This window comes from Colossoma macropomum, unplaced genomic scaffold (genome assembly GCF_904425465.1).
Source record: "Colossoma macropomum unplaced genomic scaffold, Colossoma_macropomum, whole genome shotgun sequence".
NCBI classification, from domain to species: Eukaryota; Metazoa; Chordata; class Actinopteri; order Characiformes; family Serrasalmidae; genus Colossoma; species Colossoma macropomum.
Window position 1 is genome coordinate 27452126 of NW_023494798.1, and position 17859 is coordinate 27469984.

General features: G+C 37.7%; 1 protein-coding gene across 1 annotated transcript in view; it reads left to right on the plus strand.

Annotated features, from left to right (window-relative positions):
• cd276 (CD276 molecule) overlaps positions 1-17859 on the plus strand; it is a 137963-nt gene that overhangs the window by 5328 nt on the left and 114776 nt on the right. Inside the window, exon 2 of the mRNA XM_036585333.1 lies at positions 5163-5283. Coding sequence (XP_036441226.1) covers positions 5238-5283 — 46 coding nt within the window. The 5' untranslated portion in view covers positions 5163-5237. The remainder of the gene's footprint in view (positions 1-5162; positions 5284-17859) is intronic.

Here is a 17859-nt window from a genome sequence, read left to right on the forward strand (position 1 = left end):
CCCCTTTCTTCTCATGTAATGGTTGAGGTTAGCATTTTGGGCAGACAGGCTGACTTTTGGCCAAGAGCAAAAATAACCATAGAAGGAAGTAAATAATAGAGGGGACTTTTGACTGGATGGAATGACTTAGTGTATGAGTAATATCCACTTGCTCCGTTGCCAAATCTGATGAATCTGACGTTTTTTTTTATTATAATGTTTTATGATATATGTAAGTAAAAATCTGTCTATTTATCACAGTGCACTGATTTGAAAGTGGCAATTCAACTGAATCAGTTTTGGAACAATAGAATCGATCAGTGGTGGGCACAGACTCTGGAGAGAGCGGTCCTGAGGTTTTTGGGAAGGGCATTTTGTGTGTGTGGGGGGGGCACTTCTGGAACAGTTCATACTAGGATTTCTTTAGTATAAGAAAATTCCATTATAGAAAAAAAAAATTCTAATATTGAGGTATTCTGTATGCAACTCTAATGTTAATTATGTAATGTGTACTGTGTAACATTATTATTATTATGTGTTGAAGGGGAATTCCACCAATTCTTCAGAATTTCTTCATTGAGATGTGAAGAAAGTCATTTACGGTGTTTGATTCCCCACTGTTTACAGAAACTTTTGGGCTAAAACCTTATCTCAAAACTGTCATTAAAATGACATGAAGGTTCGTCAGTTTTCCGCTACACTCAAAGCATGTTGTCTTGATATTAGTTTAAAACTACATTGCTTCTCTAATGTAGATGTTTTGTTATGACCTGTATTTATCCATACATAACAAATTAGAGCGACAGACCTCGGAGTCACTCTCGCTGTGAAGTTTAAGCTAACATTACTGAGCTTTTTGAAGTTGGACAGATCTAGTCTAAATGAAAGCAGCACACAAAAATAATCAGAAAGAAACGAAGCAGCACTGTGTGATAAAACTGGGGATTTAAAGTCCTTTTTAAAACTACATATGGCATATTAAAATGATATTTATGATGATTGAATGATGATTATGCCTGGTAATTTTTAGAGAAAAAAAAACGTAAAGTATGTGTAAATGTTGTGGCCAAAATAAAATTCTCTGGCTATTTACAAATGGAATAATCCCAAAAATACATGCCTTGTTGTTTTGTGTATTATTATTTTACTTCTCTATAAATTCCGATCTTCCAGTCACATTTGCATATTCAGTCTGAGGGCTCATATTAGATATGTAAATGATAAACGGTTGGTATAGCATATTAGGTAGCACTGCTGCTCACCTCATGGCAGACTGAGGTTCAGTTCCCTGCTCAGTTAAGCACATCATGCTATACCAATGAGTTCCTGGGCAAGACTACTAACTCTACATTCGCATACATCATTAACATGTTTTAAACTCTAAGTTGCTCTGAATAAGAGAATCTATCAGATGTGAATGTGATTTAACCAATAAGCAGTTGTTCAACCAATGGTTAAAAAAAGAGAATTTTATTTAATTTCTAATAAACAATAGTTCCTATTTGAATAGGTGGGTTTTGGAATTTTGACACATGATTTGTTCTTTCTTTGAATAATTTTACCTCCTTGAAGGGCTAAAACATAAAAGGGAGTATATGTGAATAAGTTCTTGCTAATAGGATATTTTCCTTTTTTTATATATGGGTTTTTGTTCTGTGTATAACTTTCTCTCAGGGGTTAGAGGACAGATTCCTTTCATATTTTCAGTGAAAGATGAAGCTGCTGAAGAATACAGATCTTTTTTTCCCCCTAACTTCTGCCAATAATCCTGGAGGATTCTTTGTGAAATTATGAAATACCAGATTTTAAGTTGATTTGTATATTTTACTGAATTGTACTAATTAACAGGCAGAAGTCAGTTAGTTACACTGATAGGCCTACTAAAAATTGAAGCACGCAGCTAAAAATAGTGGTGTTAGGACCACATTTTGAGAGCACAGTAGTACAACTGCACAATGGACCATACCAAAAGCATCAGCAAGTTATAAGATTTGTTTTTGTTCTCAGAAGAAGCGGTATCAGAAAGTCACACATCGGAGTGCAAATTATAGAAAAAGATGTGGTAAAAGGAGATGGCTTTCAGCTCTTGAAAGCTGTATTCAGCTCTTGTGTCACCATTTTATGGTTTTATGTACCATGCTCATTCATATTTTGTTATTTTTCCATGAATTTTTTATTCATTAGAATGAAGTGGACTATTTTTGTTACTGTAACTGTAAGAATGATATTTGCCACTCTTTTTAACATCATTATGAATGAGTGGGGCTGTAGGCTGAACAGGTGGATATATGTAAATGCACTGGTTTTCATGACATCATAAAAACAGTGTAGAAACAATGTTTGCAAGTTTTGTTTTTTTGTTGAGTGCTGTTACCTCACACCAAGAAGGGCCTGGGTCCAGTTCACTGGCTGGGCAACCAGGGTCCTTTCTGTGTGGAGTTTGCATGTTCTCCCTGGGTCTGTGTGGGTTTCCTCTTGGTGCTTCAGTTTCCTCCCACAGTCTAAAGACATGCAGTCAGGCCAATTGGACATGTTGAATTGCCCCTAGGTGTAAAAGTGTGTGTGAGGGTATATGTCTGTGTATCTGTCCTGTGATGGACTGGTGACCTGTCCAGGGTTTCCTGGGTTCCGCCCACTGACCACTGGGATAGGCCCCAGCACCCTCTGTTACCCAGGAGGATAAGTGGTTTAGAAAATGTGTGTGTTATATGGGCCCTTTAAAATGATCATATGACAAAATACAAATCAATTTGTGGTGGATTCTGGTGTTTCATCACTGAATCATTTAAAAAAGAATCCTCCAGCATTATTGGCACCCTTAGTAAAAGTTAGGAAAAAAAAAGATCTGTATTCTTCAGCAGCTTCATCTTTCACTGAAAATATGAAAGGAATCTGTCCTCTAACCCCTGAGAGAAAGTTATACACAGAACAAAAAAATCCATATATTTAAAAGAAGAAAAATCCTATAAGCAATAACTTATTTACATATACTTCCCTTCATATTTTAGCCTTTCAAGGATGCAAAAGTATTCAAAGAAAGAACATATTGTGTCAAAATTCTTAGGAGCACAATTTTGACCTGTATTCCCATTCGTATTTTTATTTTTTTCATACTTTCCTTTTAACATGTTACTGTCTTTTCAAAGTCCTCTTAGTGTTTTCCTTTGGAGTTTTGGATCAGGGTTGTGACGGGGTTAACAGCAACATGGCGTGTCGCAGGCCCTGTGAATACAAACACGAGCTGAGGCTGGAGGCTAGTACATGCTTTCATTTCTCCTTCTGATCTGAGGCACTGACTCGTGTCTGGAGGCGGAATCACCACAGGGCAGGCAGCACTTCTGAGAAGCCGTGGACAAACAGAAGCCCCTGATGTTAGTGTAGCACAGAGGAGACTGTCCATTGTACAGTGAGAAAGAGTGAACCCCACTGTTTTCTGGATGATGTGCAAACCCCCTCGTCACTTTGATAGGTCAGGAATTGGATAGGCAGAAAGCATCACTGACCCAGAAGAATCACTTTGAAAGCTCTCTGTACCATCTAACGATGACTGGTGTGTGATTAAGTGTTTTGATGATGCACTCTAGACGGTTTGTGAGGAATTGACTTTGAGGAAGTGAAACAAAAGGCTATGGGTAAACTAAGGTTAGGCCTGACCGATATGATTGTTCTGTGGCTGATACCAATACCGATACTAAAGGGCTCAAAATTCTTATAATCAATGATATTGATTGATATCATTTTATTCTTAGAATTTGGCTGTTAACTTTCTATACCAGTAATGTTCTGATAGCCGTGATTGTCAGTTCTCAATAGTCACACTCTTAAGCTTGAATAAACAACAGAAACATATCAGTTTCTGTTAATTTAATTAATTTTCTTCTCTACATTTTTCATTCATTCTCTTCATAAAATGTTATAATGTTATTTTCATGTTAAAGGTTAGGGTTGGACACTTATTACATACGTATTCAAACATTGGGCACTTTTGGTCAAATTACATATTGTTAATTTTTTTTAAGTGAGAATAAATTAACAGATTCTCTGCAGAGAACATACTTCTGCAGATCTTAATGCACAATTACTGTTTATTTGCTGAATTTAACATGGAAAAAAACAATCATATAATGCGGTCTCTGCCAAAAATATGACACATTTTGTATTTTATAATTTATTTTTAAACTCAGATAAATCGAAAATGTGCACTAAAATTGGTGACACTTTATTTTGAGTGGTCCTTTTTAAATGAAACAGACACTCAACAGACTCTCACATGTCAAAAACATATGAGGGTTAGGATTAAGTTTTGGATTCAAATTAAGGTTAATGTTAGGATTAGGGCCAGGGTTAGGATTAGGGTTAGGTTTTGGGATGGGTTAGGGTTAGGTGTTGGGTTGAGGTTAAGGTTAAGGTTAGGTTTTGGGTGAGGTTGATAAGGTTAGGTATTGCATGATGGAAGCATGGAAGCAACATATTAACAATACATCTACTTAATGTAAGTAATGTATCAACAGTACCTCTGCAAGATATTTACTTCAGTGTATTCAGATGCTTCACTACCGCTACCTTACTGATATGTTGTTGATGTGTTACTGATAACAGTTTATTAATCGTCTACAAAGGACCACTCCAAATAAAGAGTTACCCTAAACCTTTCAGAACATTGCCATATTTAAGATTGTGAATTAATTTTCACTTAGTTCCCTTGAACTATAATGCCATTTTAATGCTATATAATGCCATTAGTTTATTTTATTAAATGATCACACCAATTGTTTATTTTTTCCTTTTTGAAGAGGTTATTTTTTGCAGGCATTGTGCTGATGTTTTGCTGTCCATCCCAACTTGTCCTCAGAAAAACTAAATATTTTGATGTGTGACATGTATCATGAAAAAGGTATCAAATATTGTGATATTATCGCTTTTTGTCACATTGCCCCACCCCTTATATACACTGACTCACTCAGACTCTTTTGCATCATCAGCCTTTTACATGTAAGTATTTTGTATTCAGCTCATCAGTTGATGATGTTCAAAAGAGGTCTCCTGCGTTCTGCCTGATTTCCTCCATCACACAAACATGCTCTTGGATTCACACTGGATTGCGCTGCTTCTCCCCTCCTGTCATGTCAGTCTCGCGGCTCTGAGTTAATCAGTGTGTCTGCATGTGTGTTTTTCTCCCGCAGTGCTGTGATTGAAGAGGCCATCCCGCTGTTCCACACATACTCCTCCTGATCTCTCGCACGCTTCCCGGGATCACCATGCTGCCTCTCTTGTTGGCTTCGCTGCTGGCCGTCCACTCTCTCGGTGGGTGGCATGTCCTCTTCCCTCCTCTCTCATTATCTAAAGACCACAACCCCTGTCAGCCTAAACACCCCCAGCAGCTAATCCTTCACCCACAAGTATCCTCGTCTGCTTCTGAACAGGCTGTTTGCTAAGACATTTATTGAAAAATGTCCCCCTTATATTCCTTATCAAGTAACAAAATCATTTGTAACATTTCATGACGAACGTGAATTAAAAGAACTAGTAAATAGATACATTAACTGATGTGAGTTACAGCATTGCTAAAGTTTCATGTGTTTGTCTGCCTGTCTTTCAGAATAGTAACTTTAAACAAAGTCCTTCAGAGTGGTTTGATGTAAAATAGTTCATTAAAGAGACTTACCGACTCTTCTTTACAGTGGTGGTGATAGGAACCAGGGGTCACAATGTCTACAACACAAATATAGCCATTTTATTTACTATCCAAAACCACCAGTTAACCAATATGAGCCTTCTGAGTTTTATATGTAATGTTGATGATGGTAAAATAGTGGTAAACCTGACAAAGTTTTATTTGGGGACTATTTTGCCTTACCTGCATGTACATCTCTGCCATGAACAGATTTAAAAAAATATTAGGCCAAAACCTTCTCAAAGCAATCGCAAACCAATGTCTCAGGCATCAGGCAGCATATTCATAACCATTTCTTATAATATGTCTCTGTGTTGGCCCTTTAGAGGTGGACATCAGCCTCCACCACTGTGAACAACTCTGACTTTGTGAGAATGGAGTATTTCACATCAAACCACTCTGAATAACTTTGTTTACATCTTGTTAGAAATTCGGCAGGAAGAGTCAGGAGACTGGAGCTTCGGCGTTGACTGGTGTTTATTTCCACATACAGAGTATGGGTACAGCGTGGTCGATCAACAGTCAATCAGCAGGATCAGGAGTCTAGTCTTATTCACGTGCATGTAGACAATCATGCATGGGCACAGCTTGGTCATCCGTGTGTCACCAGTCTAGTCTGGTCACCAGTCCATTCTAGTCTAGCCTGGTCAGCAGTCCAGTCTCCAGTTCAGTCTGATGGATACATGGTCTGACATAGTTTAAGTAGAGATACTGGGGGTCGGGGGAGGAAGCAAAGAGGGAGGGGAACTAGGTGACAGTCAAAAGGTTGGGGAAGAAGGGGAAGGGGGTCTGGGGTCAGGGGAGACCCCAGGGGTAAGGAGAAGTTGTTCTGACCTCAGGGGGAACAATACAGATAAAACACCAAAAGGCACACAACTGTAAGACAATACGGCTGACACAACAAAAACACAACATAGCTTAGAGCATAGAAGAAAGCAAATGTGAAAAGACCTATACTTTCTCAATCTTAACCATTGAATTATGGAGAAATTGTGAAAAATTAGTGGAATTCCCCTTTAAGTCATTTAGCTGCCCAAAGCAACACGTTCTTGTTCTCATATGAAAGACTCTTTTTGCTTTTTATTTTGTTTTGTTTTTTTTGTGAATGCTATCTGCCCTTTACACTGTATGAACACTTTGTGACCAACAGAAATGGTCTGCAATCGCAGCAAAAATAATGTCTTCAATCTAGCCTAAATATTACTCATTTTGCGAGTGATAAACTTTTCACCAGTATAAAGTTGCATAAAACATGTAAAAATGTCTAGAAATAAGATAAAGTTAAATAATAATAATTTAAAGTTCAATCATTTTATATTGTTTCAACGGTCTCAAAAATTAGAAATATTTAGACTAGATTAGACTAAAGATTCCACTTGGCAAGATATCATTTTTGCAGTGAATAAAATATGGTTCTGTTAATGTGCATTACCATTTAGACCTATGAAGTTACCATTTCAGTAATACAAGCAACAATATGTTGTTGACCAAAGCATGTTATGCAAAGCAGCATCCACATTAGCATAAGGAAAAATGGTTTTGTGCACCACAGTCATGACATAGACACACCACTGTTAACCTCAATTAATCAACCAACCAAACTCTCAGCAGAGAGCATCCTCTGGTCTCCTAATAGTTCTACATTAACCAAAGCATACCATATCAACTCTGCAGGAGGAGTGATTCATTACTTTTAGTGCACTTTGTCATTTTTTGATGCATAATTCATGCAAACAAATAAGAACTAATACAAAAACCTTTCAGGTAATCATAGTAGGCATTAAAATGTTCAATGTGATAGAAAAGAAACCAAAAATAACACTCAAAGTATTTCTTTCCCCTCTCTACAATGGACACAAACAACTGGTGCACACTGAACATGTCCCAACTTGCTCTGGCCTTATTTGAAGACAGCTAAAACACAGATTAGGACCATCCTTGGTCTCTTGAAGTCTTACTCAACACAACAGCTCAGTAGGAGGCAGTGATGCACCTTACATTGGCCTGCCAACTACCATTCATAAAAGAAAATAATAAGGAGAAGTTTGGGTCCTTTCTCCAACCAGAAAGTTGCAGTGAAATGATGGAAGGGCGTGTGCCTGGGGGTCCAAGCCACTAGGGGAAACCAGCAAACAATTATGAGAAAACCTAAACAGCTGTTTTGACTCATAGTGGGAACTTTTAGCGGCATAGCAAATGGAAAAAGTATCCCTGTCGTTGTGTTTCGGCCAAACACAGTCCAGATGTTTTCTACATCTTTCCTCAACGTAATGTTCTGGTCAATCACTGCTTAGAAACCATTTAACTATGCACCACTGCTTCGGTCAAGCTTTCAGCATTTTTAGCAGTGAGCTGTGATACTTTGACAGAGTAGAGGACACCCAAACTAACTAAATGTAAAATGTAAGCCACTTAAGTTAAATTTGCATCATCCTTGTTGGTAGTGATCTGCAAACTGGTGCATAAACTCATCAGAGGTAAGATACTAATATATACATATATATATAGGCCCCGAACACCCTGCCAATACACCCGTTAGGATGAAGCAATCTGAACCAAAAAAATACGCTACATACCTTGATGTATGTGTAATTAATTGCATTACATGCGATGCTGGAAGTGATCTCCATTTTCTGACAAACACATGAAGGGGTACAGGGATATGCACCTGGAGGTGGAGGTTAAACGTCGTAATGGCTGTCCAATGCCTATTTAATCATGCCGACGCAGGGGCATCCTGACTTGTTCAAAGCTCCATATACTGAAGAGCACATTGCAGATTGTTTCATTCAGATTGTTTCGTCCTAGCGAGAGCTACCACACAACACTTGGGGCCTCCTTCGAGTGTTATATATATATACACACACACACATAATGCTATAAACACAATATATACGTATACAATATATATATATGTTACATACTGTGAGTCAGCAGTTGTGTGTTGTATTCTATACACAGTGAACAATCTGTTGTATGGAAATACAAGGGATAGTAAATAATAAATAAATATTGTGTGCAACATACAAGTAGGAGTATTAGAGTGGTGTGGCATTAGGGTGATGGTGGATGGAAAGAAGCTGGACCTGAGCTGACTGGTTTTGGTCTGAATGCTTCTGTATCTGAGGCTAACCAGTGTGTGGCTGGGGTGGGAGAAGTCCTCGATGAAGTTTCAGACTGAATCAGACTGAATCAGGACTTCTCCTACAGCTGAGTTACTGAACCGTGTGGTAGTAGACCGACCATCAATACTATAATATAGTGCAAAATATTGCAGTTTATTGGGACCGTTGGGACACCTCAGATACATTGCTTGTCATGTTTTTCTGTTTCCCCTATATTTCATCATGAAGAATCTCCTGTAAATGAAATATACATGAATTTTCCATCAGAACCTCTAAGTCTCTTTATGTGTTTTATATTGAACTCCAGGTTCACATAAAACCACACCGAATCTTTCTGTCTCTTTTTCCGCTGGAGTCAGGAGAAGGTCAGGGATTTAATAAGAGCAGTGTGAATGTGCGATTGTAAAGCAGACAGATGGACTGTAAAACACACGGGATTGATCAGCAGAGGGAGACAGCAAGCAGAATGGAAGAGAGACAGGTTTTTCCCTCCTGACTCAGCGCCTGAGGTGGCAGTTTCCTGTCGGTGGGTGTGTTTGGGGTTATGATTGTGCTCTGCACTGGGTGTGGAGTCTGGACTTCAGGCCGCAGCTCTGCTTTCATCATGCAGGCTTTCAGAGAGCAGTTTCCACTGTGAATTGTGCTGAAGATAGTCAGTGTTTTAAAGGCTGAGAAAACAATTTATTATTGTGTTTATCATACGTAATTGTTTTCTGTACACATGTCTGGATGCCCCTGGTCAAATGACATGTTTTGTTGATTTTCTAAGTGAAAAGTTAAATTATCCTCTACAGAAAGCACACCTCTTTTAATGCACAATTACTATATGCTGAATTTAACATATTGGGAGGAGAAAAAATAAACCATAAAATGTGGCCTGTACAAAAGTTAATGAAGCTTTTGTATTTTATGTTTCATTTTTTTCTTCAATATGTCAAACACAGCAAATAGATAAACATTGTGAACTAAAATCTGCAGAAAATGCCATATTTAAGTTTAATGTAGAAGATATTTTAACTTTTCACTTATTTTTGTTTTCAGCTTTTGCATGTGCCTAAATGTACATCATATGTATTGCATCATAACATATAGGTGTGGACAATATGATGATAATTATGATCATAATTATCAACAATGTGTAACATACACCATATGAACAAACGTTTTGGGGGGTTGGTGGTGTAAAGCACACTGCCACACTGCCACACTGCCCTTTGGGATGAACTAGAATGGAGATTGTGAGCCAGGCCCTCTCACCCAACATCAGTGTCTGACCTCACAAATGCTCTTCTGGATAAATGGGCAAAAATTCCCACAGACACTCCAAAATCCTGTAGAAAGCTTCCCAGAAGAGGGGAAACTGTTACAGTTGCAAAGAGGGACCAACTCCATATTAATGCCTATGGATTTAGAATTGGATGTCATAAAAGCTCCTGTCGGAGCAAAGCTGAGGTGTCCCTATACTTTTGTCCATATAGTGTATCTCATTGTATCATGTCAGAAACCAGTATGAACGGTTCAGGCAGAACTCTCCTGTGCCATTCTAAGGTCTCATAAATTGTGCTTTTATACTTAATGCACTAATAAACTGAAAATAGAAATATTAACATATTAACATTAAGCATATTTTCAAGATGTTGTTGTATCAAAAAATGTGCTGAATCAAGACACGACTAACATAGTGAATCGAATTATGCATTTTGTGAATCGTTACGGGGAAAAAAAGCATTCTGTACTAAGTGTAAGTTAATGTAACAAGATTTTATTCCTGTTCACTTTGGATTGTTTTTATTGGTCCACTCACGATATAAAGATCACTCAGATTGAATAGTAGCTGGCATTTTCAAATTAAACAAAAAACAAAACAAAACAAAACAATGGTGTTCAGAAATTTTGATATAACTAAAAATTGTCATGACTCTGAGGAAGAGACCGGACTATGAAGTGTTTTGGAAAACATTCTTTATTGGTCTGATATCACTCACTTATGGCATGTAGCTCTTTTTCCCCTGGCTAACACAATGACTACTAGCTAGGGGACAACAAACAAAGTACACTAACAAAATAGTGTAACACATTTGTGTATTGTAACGTTTCAATTCCATGTTACAGTCATTCACTTAATAAGCATTGCTACTGATGTTACTCATGCATCTTTAAAAGAACATACTGAATTACACACAATCCATTTAAATCATAAATTATTTCTCACTATATATATCATTCACCCCTGTCCTTGTGTGTGCTACCTGTGTAAGCTGACTGTGTGACTCTTGATTATGAATGTGAGCAGCACAACATGAAAGTGGGAAGCGCCGTAAACTCCATGAACAAACGAGATGGTGACCATGCAGGGCTCAGGGCTGCCATATTATATATTTATAGAGTACACAGAGTGCATGCACATGCTCGGAACTGTTCCCTGAAGTGTAGTCGTTCCGGCCATGTTGATAGGGATGGTGTGTGAGCGAGAGTTAGTGGATGACCTTGTGCAGGAGTGTGTGAGGTTGCTGTCCCTCTTTGGGATTATCAGCCTTAATCCTTCAACTCCTTTCTTATCCTCATGCTTCTGCTATGCTGATAATTGTTCATATCTTTGGACAGGATTAAGCGCTTTCTCTCTCTCGCTCTGTCTCTCTCTCTCTCCGTTCTCTCTCTCTCTCTCTCTCACAGTATTCACTCTGAGCAGTTCAACAGGACAGAACACACATTGGTCACAGTGTTTTCTGAAGCATATGTTAAATATACACTACAATTCCAAAGTTTGGAATCGGCTATTTAGATGAATGTTTTTTGGATGTTCTATGTTGAAAGCGTTTACATTTAAAACTTAAAACATAAATTTTACCGTGTAGCGTTTTTTAGAGGGACTCCCTAAGTAAAGAGTCCTATCATGGATCTGCCACTGTTTACCATTTCTAACATGTGGCCCATTGGAAATCAGAATGTGGATGATTGATTCCATGTCAGTTCCTAATTATGTCAGTGTTTCAGCTCCTGAAGTCCTAGCCCAGGGGTCGGCAACCCAAATGTTAAGAAGAGCCAGTTTGTCCGTTCAGTAAAAACCTAACCACCTTGGAAGCCACAACATTGTGTGTTCACCATCTTGGCTGTAAACATGTCTCAGTGTGTGCTAATGTGGTAGTATAGGCTAAAAAATGTAATATAAATAAAAACTTACTTTGCTCTGCTTTAAGCTTTAGCTCAGCTATAGCCGCTTTTCTCACATCTCTGGCAGGAAACTTTTCTGCAAAAGTAGAACAGTTTCTTATAAAATGTCTCTCAATGTTCAGTTTTTACGAGGCTGAAGTCGACTTCTCATTCACCAGCTTCTTTCGAAGTTTGAATTTTCCCGTTCCACCTTGAAATGGCGCCTGAGTTGCCAGAATGTAACAGCCGCAGCATTTAAGGTGGAACAGGAAAATTCTAACAAGAAGGTGGCGAATGAGGAGCTTCAGCTCCGTGACTTTTTAGTGTTCGACAGTTTCTCCTTGCAGATTAAACATATCAATAAACCAGCTGGAGTGATTATAAATGCAAATAAGTCCATTCAACTCCACATTGATGTTTGTCTTAAATCTTTCTCTTTGCTGTTTTGTCAGTTACTAGCTAGGAGAGACCGTTGTCTGCACTGCTATGGTGACCCGCAGCCTGTGCACCGATCTTCAGGGATAAAGAATGAATTAGCATTATAGTTCAGTCCAGCGTTTCAGAACATTCATTGTTAAAACTGTGTTAGAAACGATTTTATTTTTACCTAAAAATCTAAATCTGCTGCCGCAAAAGGGTAGTAAAGGAGCTGCATGCAGCTCTGGAGCCGCATGTTGCCGACCCCTGTCCTAACCGGTAATTGAGCTCGCTTGGCTGTATCTACCTAGATACCACAGAGACAAAAAAATGGATGAATTTCCATTAGATGTTTTAAGAATTTAATTTAATCATTTTGTTTCCAACCAAAACTTAACAAATAAGAGTATTATGACAATGCTTGCAGAGTTTAAATACAAGATCGTCTTATTAAATAAAACTCAACTAAAAATTACAGACATCTATATTATTTCACAGAAACTATTAGGCCTTCTCTTTTGGCCTAGAGCTCACTGAAGGTCCCCCACTTTCGTTTTCATTAATTAGAAAACAGTTTTGCTGCAGATATATGAATAAAAGTTATTCAAATATGATGCTACTGCTCTGTACTTTCATAGTTTTCTATTTTAGCTTTCTTAAAATACTTTTGTGTTTATAGTATGTTGATCTAAACTGTAAGTTATTATATGAATAAAAAACAGCAATTACCATGACAAGTGATTCCAAACTTTTGAAAAATAGTGTACTTTAGAGAACAAAGCTCTAACATTTAGTCATTCATACTCTATTTTGGGTATATCTCTTCTTCAACTTTTGTTCAGAATAACAAACATTTGAGACAATGCTGTAAGACTTTGGCTGAATGTTTACTTGCTGTCTCATCAAGGAAGATTGCTGCCCTGTCCTGCTTCGAATGCTATCATTAACTGAATTTAGGTGCTACTTAAGCGGTGTCTAGTTTACATGACGTATCTTGCCGAGTTCTGCCTTTTAGACAAAAATGCTTACCCTGGAGTCTTTGCTAGCATCCTCAGCCATGCTTTTCCTTACTATGCCACTGTTCTCTTGAACAGCTGAGGGGAGAAAGGCACATTGTAATCCCCAGAGAGAGGAGCAAAGTGTGATACCTGCTTTAGTAATGCAAAGACAAGGCTGTGAACCACATTTGTATTGTTCCTTTGCTAAATCCCTCAGGACACAGTGAAAGAGAGGCAGGAGAAAAAGAGCAAGCTAACCTGCTAGCTAAAACACCCAGGGTTGTAAACTAACATGACGTAGGGCTTCACTGTCCTACAGATGCTCTTTTTTTTCACTGCTTTCACCATATTCACTTTTATAGCTACAGACTCTTTTCCTCTTATCCAAGACATATTTGGTGTCTGAAGTCTGTCGTCACTAGAACTGGAGCTACGAGGCTAATGCAGTTAACAAGTAATGGAGACGTACGCAATTCAGACCTCGACATGGCAAATGCTACTGATTTTAACTACACAGTTCCCGTTTTTAGACACAACACTAGGCAGGGTGTGAAATGCCTGCTGGGATTAGGGGGTTCCAAGTTGACTGGCTACTCTAGCATTGGCTAGCTGCTAACTTACTCGCCATAGTGGCACTGATGCTAGCTTCGATAGCAGCAAAATGTTTGTTTTAAGTAATATTTAGTTAGTGTTTTTACAATTCTTCTTTTGGAAATGCTCTTTTCTAGTTTGGTGATGTGGTTTTCCACACAATTAGATCTTACACATCTCCTCTTTTGTCTTATTTTGAGAAAAGAGTAAAAAACACTAATCTCTTGAGAAATTTGACAGGTTTTGAGATTTTAAAATATGCTATAGTTTTTTAGAGGTTTCTCAGGCATAGTTAGATTTGGTAGGCTGTAAAGGACCAATTAAGTGAACCAGTTTGCCACAGCGCCACCCTGAGGCAGACCAGAGCTGTGGCTCTAGTTAGTTAAGAATATCAAAGACAGAAGCTCGCAGAAGCATATGTTTTTCCCTAACGGACAGCATAACGTCATAATAGGTTTATTTTCAGAGAACCCCCAAAATTTTGATTTTGGGGCATTCAGGGGGTTCTTGAGATTAACTAGGAGGTCCTCCCCAGGACCCCCTGTATTTTGCCCCTTGCAAGCAGGTCATGCAGTGTGAGAAACCACATAAGCAAGTCTATTTGAGATTGAGTGTAATGATTTAGGCATCCAGTTTGCGAGGCGCTAATCAATGAGGTATAAGATAACACTGTGTGCTTGCTACATTAGCCTCGCAGCTCCAGTGGACTATAAAGAAGCAAACAATAGACTCCAGATGTTTTGGTTGATTGACTACAGTTTGGGTAAGGAGAAAACTCCCTAAATCAGATTTTTCATTATTCTATTTGGTTAAGAGTTCAAAAGGGTCATGCAGTGCAACACTCAACGCTCCAACAACTGGATCATCTGATCTGGCACCAGTGTGAGTGAGAGAGAGTTTATGGACTGATCTCATGTCATATGACTCCTCAGACTTGCAGCAGAGAACTAGCCTGAATATCTCATCATCCTGTCCTTCACTCTCACAGATTCATCTGTGGAAACTCACCCAAACTCAGAGTAGATATTAATCTCCAACATCAGCCATATTCTTTTTAATTTTATTGAAGTTACTAGAGATGCTGGACTTGCTTTTGCTGGGCAATGATCCTTTCTCTCACTTTTTCCTTTGGCGTGGGTAATATGATGATATCATTATCATGATGAATTACAGTATGGTGCAAAAGTCACAGAGACCTTCATTTATTTAAGTTCCAGTCAAAAATAGACACGTTCATTTATCAGCATCAGAAAAAACCCTGAAAACATATATGTAAGAGAAAATTACCAGAATTACCAGATATTTCGTTTTTTTTAGGTGTTTAGCATGTCACCTCTGCCTTTATTACAGCTTCCATTCTTTTCAGGAGACTTGCTTTCAGTTTTTCAAAGAAATATGCAAAGGTTATCTTCCCAAACCTCCAAAAGTTGGTTGCACTTTCTGCTTCTTACAATCCGCATAAATCTAAACACTTTCAGTGATGTTGATGTCTGAACTCTGGGGTGTTTTTTTTTTCCACTGTTTTCATTTCTCAGTAAGGACTTCTTGGCACCTTTCAGACCCATAATGTTGAGTTGTCTTCTCATAGTGGCTGAATGGACATAAACACATGGATTTTTTCAGATCTGAAGCAAGAGAAGAGCTTGATTTTCTCCTCTCTCGCAAAGATAAAACCTTTTAAATATTTTTTATCTGATAGAAATAGTTTTGACTGAAAATTGTATAAACGAAGATTGGCTCTGACATTAGCACAGTCACAGTATGTTTATGTATGTTTTTAGAAATTCTTGTGCTTTCGTGCGTTTCAAAAGATCAAACCTTAGAAAAAACTAAATATAATATGTATTGTGTATCATTCATTTTTGCCATATCACTCACTCCTACTTTCACACACACTCTGTTGCTGAACATAGCAACTAAATTTCCAAAAGCATTCAGCAACTAACTAGTGAGTTTGGCTACTTTGGCTATTATGTAGTCCAGAACTAGACATCTAACATTAGTAGCTGACCTCACTAATACTCTGGCACCTCAGCAAAGGGGGACAAACTCCCTATTTATACCCTTTATTTCAGCAGCAATAATGGATGAGCAGGTGTCTGCAAACATTAACATACTATACAGTATATCTGTGAGATTGGAAAGAAAACAGTGGGAGAAACTGTATGTACTATATTTATGGAGGTTTATCTTCTCTCTCTCTCTCTCTCACACACTCTCTCTCTCTCTCTCTCTCTCTCTCTCTATTCCTGCCTTTCTGATTAGGAGATGAATGATGACATGGGTCTTGACCAAAGTCCAGCCCACTCTTGGAGCTAGAAATTAGCTCCATTAGCCTTAGCCATGACAGGGAAATCACTCCTCCGGCCACAAACAAACACCAACGGGCAAAAAAAACTCGTTCATGTGACTCCTCTCTTTGTGATTGTCCCTAAATGTTCCCCATAACTTTTAAAACATTCGGTTTGTTCTTTGCTTATTCTGAGGCCTGCTGTGAAAATCATCAGAACTTAGTTGTGCAGTAAGAACCTCAAGCTGTAACCCCAATTACTTCAGCGCCCTAAATGATCTTTTTTTCCGTTCTTTTCCATCTTATATTCCTTTTTTTCTGTCTTTGTTTCTTGTGGTCCTCCAGGAATTAGCTAAAGAACAATGAAAAAGTAGTTCATGGCCTTACTTTCGCTATTACTAAACCTTGCTTTTTTCTCTGGGGATTACAGTGTGACTTTCTCCCCTCAGCTAATAGAATGTGGCTTTTTTATCAGGCCTAGGTGGCCTACAGGAAATGAATTATATATATACATATATATATATATATATATATATATATATATATATATATATATTACCTCTGTCATGCAAAAACATAGATTTTTGTGGTGCATATTTTTCATACTTTGAAAAGTCCAGTGACTCTTTGCATTGTGTTAAAATGAAATGATGATGTTACATTAACTTCCATTACAAGTTTAGAATCATTTTCTTTCTTCTGTAAAATGTATTATTTTGGAGATAGAAGGTTTTCATCTTACGGTGACGATATATAAACAGTATATAGGCAGTAAAGTCCCATATAGCGTAAACTCTCTACATGCATTTTTTCCCATATTTATTTATTTTTTTTTATTTTAAGTGAAAATAAGTGAACAAATCCTCCTCAAAGAACAAATTTAATTACATTTTAGGACACAATTCGAATTTATTTGCTGAGTTTAACCTATTAGGTGAAAAACATGAAATATGTGCTTTCAGTATCACTTTTGCACAGCCCACATTATATTTTTTCCTTTTTTTTGTCTTAACATGTTACAATGCGCAGAGGTGTGTTCTCGGGAGAGGAGGTTAACTTATTTTGACTTAGAAAATCAACACAATTTGACCAGGAGTTCCCAAACTTTACTCATTATTATTATTATTATTATTATTATTATTATTATTATTATTATTATTATTTTATATCAGGTGCACTTTGTAACAAATTGAACAGTACAGTCTGTTCCTTTATAAATTTGCAGAGCTGTAGCTGTAGATGCTTCCATTATAATTGTGAAAGCTGTATAGAATTGAGAATAAACCTGCAGTGAAATCAAAATGCAAAATGCCTCGTATATCAAGAGATGAGTAAATGTCACTGATCAAACAGCTGCTCATAATAATTTAATGACTAGAAATTAGGTCAAAAAAGCCATCGACATGCCATTGTTATGAGCCTTTGCAGTTTTATTTATTTATTTATTTATTTCATTAAAATGCGAAGTACCTAACAGTACTCCTTTGGAACTCACTCATTCACATCTAGCAGGCTGAAGGGGGCGCCATTAGCAGTGAAATAGCTTTTGCTGCTTCATAAGAGCAGCAAAACAGTGAAACCGTGTCGTTGTTTTCTTACTTATTTGAAAAGTAACAATAAAAAAACTCAAATTTC